Source organism: Cotesia glomerata, linkage group LG8 (genome assembly GCF_020080835.1).
Source record: "Cotesia glomerata isolate CgM1 linkage group LG8, MPM_Cglom_v2.3, whole genome shotgun sequence".
Classification (NCBI taxonomy): domain Eukaryota; kingdom Metazoa; phylum Arthropoda; class Insecta; order Hymenoptera; family Braconidae; genus Cotesia; species Cotesia glomerata.
The window spans coordinates 16,370,701-16,377,083 of NC_058165.1; the positions used below are offsets into that span (position 1 = coordinate 16,370,701).

Genomic DNA, 6,383 nt, shown 5'->3' on the forward strand with positions numbered 1-6,383 from the left:
CAGTGTAAAAAGCGGGAAGTTAAAAATTTTCAAAATTTGTGGATAATGCAGTTCGCAAGTTACACTCAAATGTAGTTACCATGGGATAGAGAGAAGCAATGTTACCAATAAGCCCTGGAACGGAAGTCATTCATGTAATTTGAATTTATCACCAAATATGGTGAGTTATACATACTTTATTTATTCATATTTTCTAGATAATGTTTATTTTATAAGGCATGCATATAATGCAATATTCTAGACTAAACAAACGATCGTTTTAAATAAATTTTCACTTCGATTAAAGAAATTTTTTCTTTGAGCATAGTTTTAAAATATCGCATCAGCATAAGTTCCCAAATTGTTTAAATAATATTTTCGAGATTGGCGAAGAAAATTTGAAACTTCACTGGCAGATTTTTATTGAGCTAAGAAAATATTATTATCCAAAAAAAAACTTTTTCTTGCTCAAAACAACGGCCTTTTCAAAATTTTTTTTGGTTTTAATAAATTCATTTTTACTGAGTCGAGTTATGATCAATAAAATTCATTTTTTTGTAGATATTTTTTCCACTTTTAGCTGGAAGTCATTTTCTAGTTTATTCTTATTACTTACAACCAAGCTTTCCTTAATAGTGATATCAAATTGTAAGTCGGTAGTCATAACTTTATAATTTAAAGTTATCTAAAGTATGAATATTCTTTACCAGAAAATATGTAGTACAACGAATTTAAGAGAGTAAATGTTATAATAATATTTTTTCACTCAAAAAAATGATGGAAGGTCAAATACTATATATATATATATACCAAGGATACTATATATATATATATATATATATAACAAGGATACTAATAAAAATGATAAAACTACCGATAAAAATAATAAAGATAAACCATCTGAAAAAATCAACAGAAGATAATTGATATCATTCGAATCCAGATCAAAATGAATCAATATTAGGGCAAGGTGAATTGAATGCTATTTATGAAGCTGAAATTGATAGTGACGGAGACGAAGACTCAGAACGATTTGGAAATTTCATCGAAAGTACTGAGGCAGAATTTAGTCAAGCCGAATATCAAAATTTACTGAAAGATTTTAATTTTTAATACTAAATGCATGTTAGTATATAATAAAACCGCAAGTATACAATATATCTCACTACATAATGTAGATTTATTTATTTATAGACATCAAATAATAAATCTAGAATATAGCATTATATGCATGCCTTATAAAATAAACATTATCTAGAAAATATGAATAAATAAAGTATGTATAACTCACCATATTTGGTGATAAATTCAAATTACATGAATGACTTCCGTTCCAGGGCTTATTGGTAACATTGCTTCTCTCTATCCCATGGTAACTACATTTGGAGTGTAACTTGCGAACTGCATTATCCACAAATTTTGAAAATTTTTAACTTCCCGCTTTTTACACTGGGATCCCTTTGGGACCTCATAATATGTACGATACTGTTGTTTATGTTGAAACTTGGAAATGGTTTTCATAAAACTATTTAATTAATATTATTGTTTAAAATTTAACTAAAATGTGATTAAAATCTCCTAAAAATTCTACACGGAGCTGATCATTTCTTTTTTAGTGAATGGTAATAGTTTTTTTTTAAATAATTATTTTACACATGACATTTTTTTCCCATGTTTAACCTACAATTTACTTTTTTTCATTTTATGTAAGTATATTTTAAATTTTACTATCTTCAATTATTATCAAATTGTAGCATTTTAATTTTTCTAACGACCAAATTCATTCCCCTATTTTTTTCTTAATTATAAAATTAATTATTAATTTAATTCAATTTTAAGAATTTTAGTGCTACATTCTGACACCAGACGGCGCTTCGGTAGAAAAATTTTCAAATGGCAATTTAGGGAGAATGCCCTTAACCTAATCAATATGTAGTTTTTCAGTGACGTTATAGATAGACAGATAGATAGATAGATAGATAAATATAGATAAATATATTTATTTGACCTTAGAGCCAAGGCTCCCTCAAGGCCATCAATAACCAATACATTTTTATACAAGTATACAGCATTAAAATATAGCTATAATAATAGTTTTAGGTTAATAACATAATAATATAATATTATAATAACATAATAATATAATATGATAATAACAAGGTAAAGTTTTCAAGTAACTCAATACATTAATTAATTAATGAAACATTAAATCAATAAATCAATAAGCACTTTGAACCGTAGTTACAATTAATTAAATCAATGAAACAATCCCAGCCAGCATCCAAGTCAGAAAGATTTCAGTATGAAGTCTTTTAAAAAACTTCTTATAGAAGTCCTAATGTGACGTCTTAAGGAGCTCTTTTTTACGAGGTCAGAACTAAGAGCTCTTAATGAACTCATAAGTTTGGAGTCAATTTTCTGACATCTAACTGAGTCTCTTTTTTGGACTTCTTTTTGAGTTGCGTATAATGAGCTTATAGACATTATAAACAAAAACACAAATTTATTTTTAATATAAAGCTGTCAAAATCTTATTAATTTTTCATTTATTACTTTCCTGATTGAGAAATTAAATTGAAAATGATTAAAGATAATCCGAATTAAATGATTTAAAACAATTTGAATAGATTAATATATAGACATACACTTGGCATAGGTTAACTCATTTCTCTTAATCCAGGTTAATTAAATTTTTCAAAAATTTTAAATTATATTATGAAGTAATAGGCAATAATGTTAAAATCTGGTTCGTAATCAAACTAATTTAGATAAAATAATAAAATTGGATTCTAATCTGAAAAAATTATGTGAACTTTCTACATTTAAGGAGTACTTTGCATGTATCAATTTTAAACATTTTATTCGAATTTAACGATATTTTATAACTATATACTTATTTATTATTGTTGAATTTTTAATATTCATTAATTTATCTATTAGATTTTATATTGTGAAAAGTAAACAAAATTTATATAGACTATTTAAAAAAATATTACAGGTAGACTTTTGAATATTTTTTAGTATATAAATATTCGTAAAAGTTACTTTTTCTCTATCGATACACAGTATCAAATAGAATAAATAATATAGACAATGATCGCAACATTTCATCACTATATAAACTTAGCTTATAAGAATAATGAGATGTGTAACGACATATCGTTTGAACAGCGTAAGGGGTTAGGTATCGATCTAGCAGGCGCGCGACTCGGGTTCGAATCATAGTTACGGCAATTGCGATTTTCACTTTCTCTCTTTAAACCGACAATATTAGGTCTAACTAAAATAATAAACATTCGAAATCAGCATCGGTGCTTCATGAAACTCTGAATTATTTTTCATAATTTACTTTTATTATTATTATTATTATTATTATTATTATTATTATTATTAATATTATTTTTGTTGTGTTCTTATTATTGTTATAATTATAATAGCGTATAGAGATCAAAAATCATTCATTTGTGCGAGTTCAGAAAAAAGAGCTCTTTAGAGCTCGTTTTGATGAGTTCTTAAAGTCTACAATAAGCGGCGCATTCGACTTCTTCAGAAGGTCTTAAAGACGTCTTTTAGACGTAGACTCTGACGCCTAAATCAGAAATCTGAGCTCATTCGGAATAACTTAATACGTCATTTTGCTATCTGGGATAAGATAATAATTTAATAGTTTAATTGTCTTTTTTTATACTGAAATAATAATATGACAAATTACTAAAGGTAACTTATTAGAAATATATTTTAAATTGGAACAATATTATTATTTATCAAATTCTTTTTGAAACAATATATGACGGTAGGTAATTAATTTTAACTTAATCAAAATACGGTTTTCCAGTGACGTCATGCTGAAATAATGACATTGTAACTAACTACAGGTACTCATTAAAAATATATTTTAAATTGGAACAGCAATATTATTTATTAAATTCTTGTCAAAACAATATATGACGGTACACGGAAAAAAGTAAACTGTAATATTTACTCGGATTCCGGTTAATTTTTATAGTTTCAAACAGTAAAGCGGACATCCAGGTGGCAAAAATATAAATATTACAGAACTTAATGTAGAAAGTATAAAAGCCACAATTTATAATTTAATATCCAAAATAAGTGATTAGTAGCTGTCACTATAGTAAATAACGACTCTTTCATCTTAAAAAATTACAGTTTCAAACAGTAAAAATTGCCATTTCAATATATAGTCCATATTATGAGGAGAAAGGGAACTTAGATGAAAGAGAAGGGGGTCTCACTCTGGGAGAATTTAATATTTGAAAAAGTAAAAATTATACTTTTAAAATATACATTTTACAAGTCCAAGAAAGTCAATAATTACAGTTTGATTTTTAGCGTTGCGTTTAAAATTTATACCATTTTACTTTGTAAATATTGACGTTGCTTGTATTAGAAATTTACTAACTTTATTTTATATTTTTTACATATCATAAGATCATTTTTTAGGTACCAAATGATAAATATCAAAAAATATCAAATACGCCTGAATTCTTAATTATTATACTTAAACATTTTAGACATTTACATAGCGAATATTACTGTTTGAAATAGTATTTTCTTACATGTAAAGAGTAAATTGTAAAGTTTAAATGGTAAATATTATAAAGTGAAAAGTAAAATCACGATTTTACTGTTTGAAATGGTAATTTTTAGCAGTTGATCATTACTTATTATAAATCGACTATTATTTATTACAGTTTACTTTTTTCCGTGTAGGTAAATTAATTTTAACCGAATCAATATATGGTTTTCCAGTGACGTTATTCTGAAATAATAACATGGCAACTAACTATGAGTAATTTATTAAAAATATATTTTAACTTGAAACAAATATGTAATTTAGGTAAATTGCGTTCATCAATGATTAATATTTATAGGAAAAGGATCCTATAAATACCGAATCATGTAAAACGATCCTTCAGTCGACTGCAAAACGTCCTCAAATCAATCCAAACTTTTCATAAGTCAATAATTGATCCTGTATTAAAATGGGTTGTTTTAATTCGAAAACTCTAAGCCGTAAAAGCTTATTAAAATTATTTGAGAAGAATAACGCAGCTACAATTATTTACGGTGAATACCGAAAAATAATGGGCATGGATCTGAGTGGATTTCTACGTCTTTCTGCATCTATTGAAATCTTCCAAGGAAGCCAACGTGAAGAAGAAGAAGAGCTCTTCGAACACAGCCGCGTTAATTTGTCTAATGGAACGGGCTTATATATCCCTACTAACGCAAGCTACATCGACGGCTTTAAGGATCCTCAAGCTTACATCGTAACAAGGACTCCCAATTCGGAAACCACAGCTTACAATTTTTGAAGGATGATATGGCAGCACCGAACCGAAGTCATCGTCATGCTTGATTACCCTAGAGAAAATCAGTTTTCCGCTTTGTTTTGGAATTCAGATGAAGAGTCATTGCTCCAATTTGGAAAGCTGAGCATCAAGAAATTCAGAGCTTATCAGAACCATTAAAGTTTTGAGATCTTCAGAATACTTATAACACATGAAGATGGAGCTACGTTGTATGTGAACTACTTTTTATTCAAGAACTGGCAGCGACAAGATTTCTCGCCCTCAAAATATGACGTACTAGATCTAATCTTCATGGTGGGTCTTTATAACAAATCGGTAGTAACGCCAGAGGCTCTAAAAGGCTATAAGAGTCCTATAGTAGTTCATTGTAGTGACGGATTGCAGCGATCCATGGTGTTTTGCACTGTCAATATAGGTATATCATCTATTTCAAAGAGAGGTAAAGTAAATTTATACTCTATAGTTTCGAATCTGAGAAAGCAAAGGTATAATTGCTTGTACGACGCAAACGACTATGACTTGTGTTACTCTCTTTTATATTACTATTGTATGTATTATATGTAAACAAATGTTATTTTTTTTTATTTATTCATTTACGGTCACTTTAGATCACCTAGATTGTTAACGACCGCGCGTACAAATTTATACTCTGTTTATAGCATGTACACAGAAAAAAAAATTAACTTGATTCAAGAGAAAAATTCTTGAACCAAGAATATAATTTTGAAGAGGGTAATTGTCTTGAATCAAGACGAGAAATTATTGAATTAAGTAAAATTTCCTTAAATCAAGAAAAATTTTCTTAAATCAAGAATTTTTCTACTCAAACCAAGAATATTAAGCTCTTCAAAAATATATACTTGATTCAAGAACATTTTTTTTTTCTGTGTATATGTTAACAGCATTCAGCCTCAATTTCTCTATAGTGAAGTTCAGCCATAGATAAATTAGTTTAAGATTTAGTTGTAGTAATCTAATTATTAGTTAAGAGTTTTCAATCTATACGTAGATATATAAATCTATGGTTGTGTAATGAACATGTAAAAGTTTTGTTAAATCTATACTAATATT

The 6,383-nt window shown here is 27.4% G+C and overlaps 1 protein-coding gene across 1 annotated transcript; it reads left to right on the forward strand.

Moving 5' to 3' along the window:
- The first annotated feature begins 4,982 nt into the window (after nt 1-4,982).
- Nucleotides 4,983-5,315, forward strand: LOC123270176. Its single transcript, XM_044736118.1, has one exon. The coding sequence runs from the start codon at nt 4,983-4,985 to the stop codon at nt 5,313-5,315; it is 333 nt and encodes a 110-aa protein (XP_044592053.1).
- Nucleotides 5,316-6,383: the final 1,068 nt, after the last annotated feature.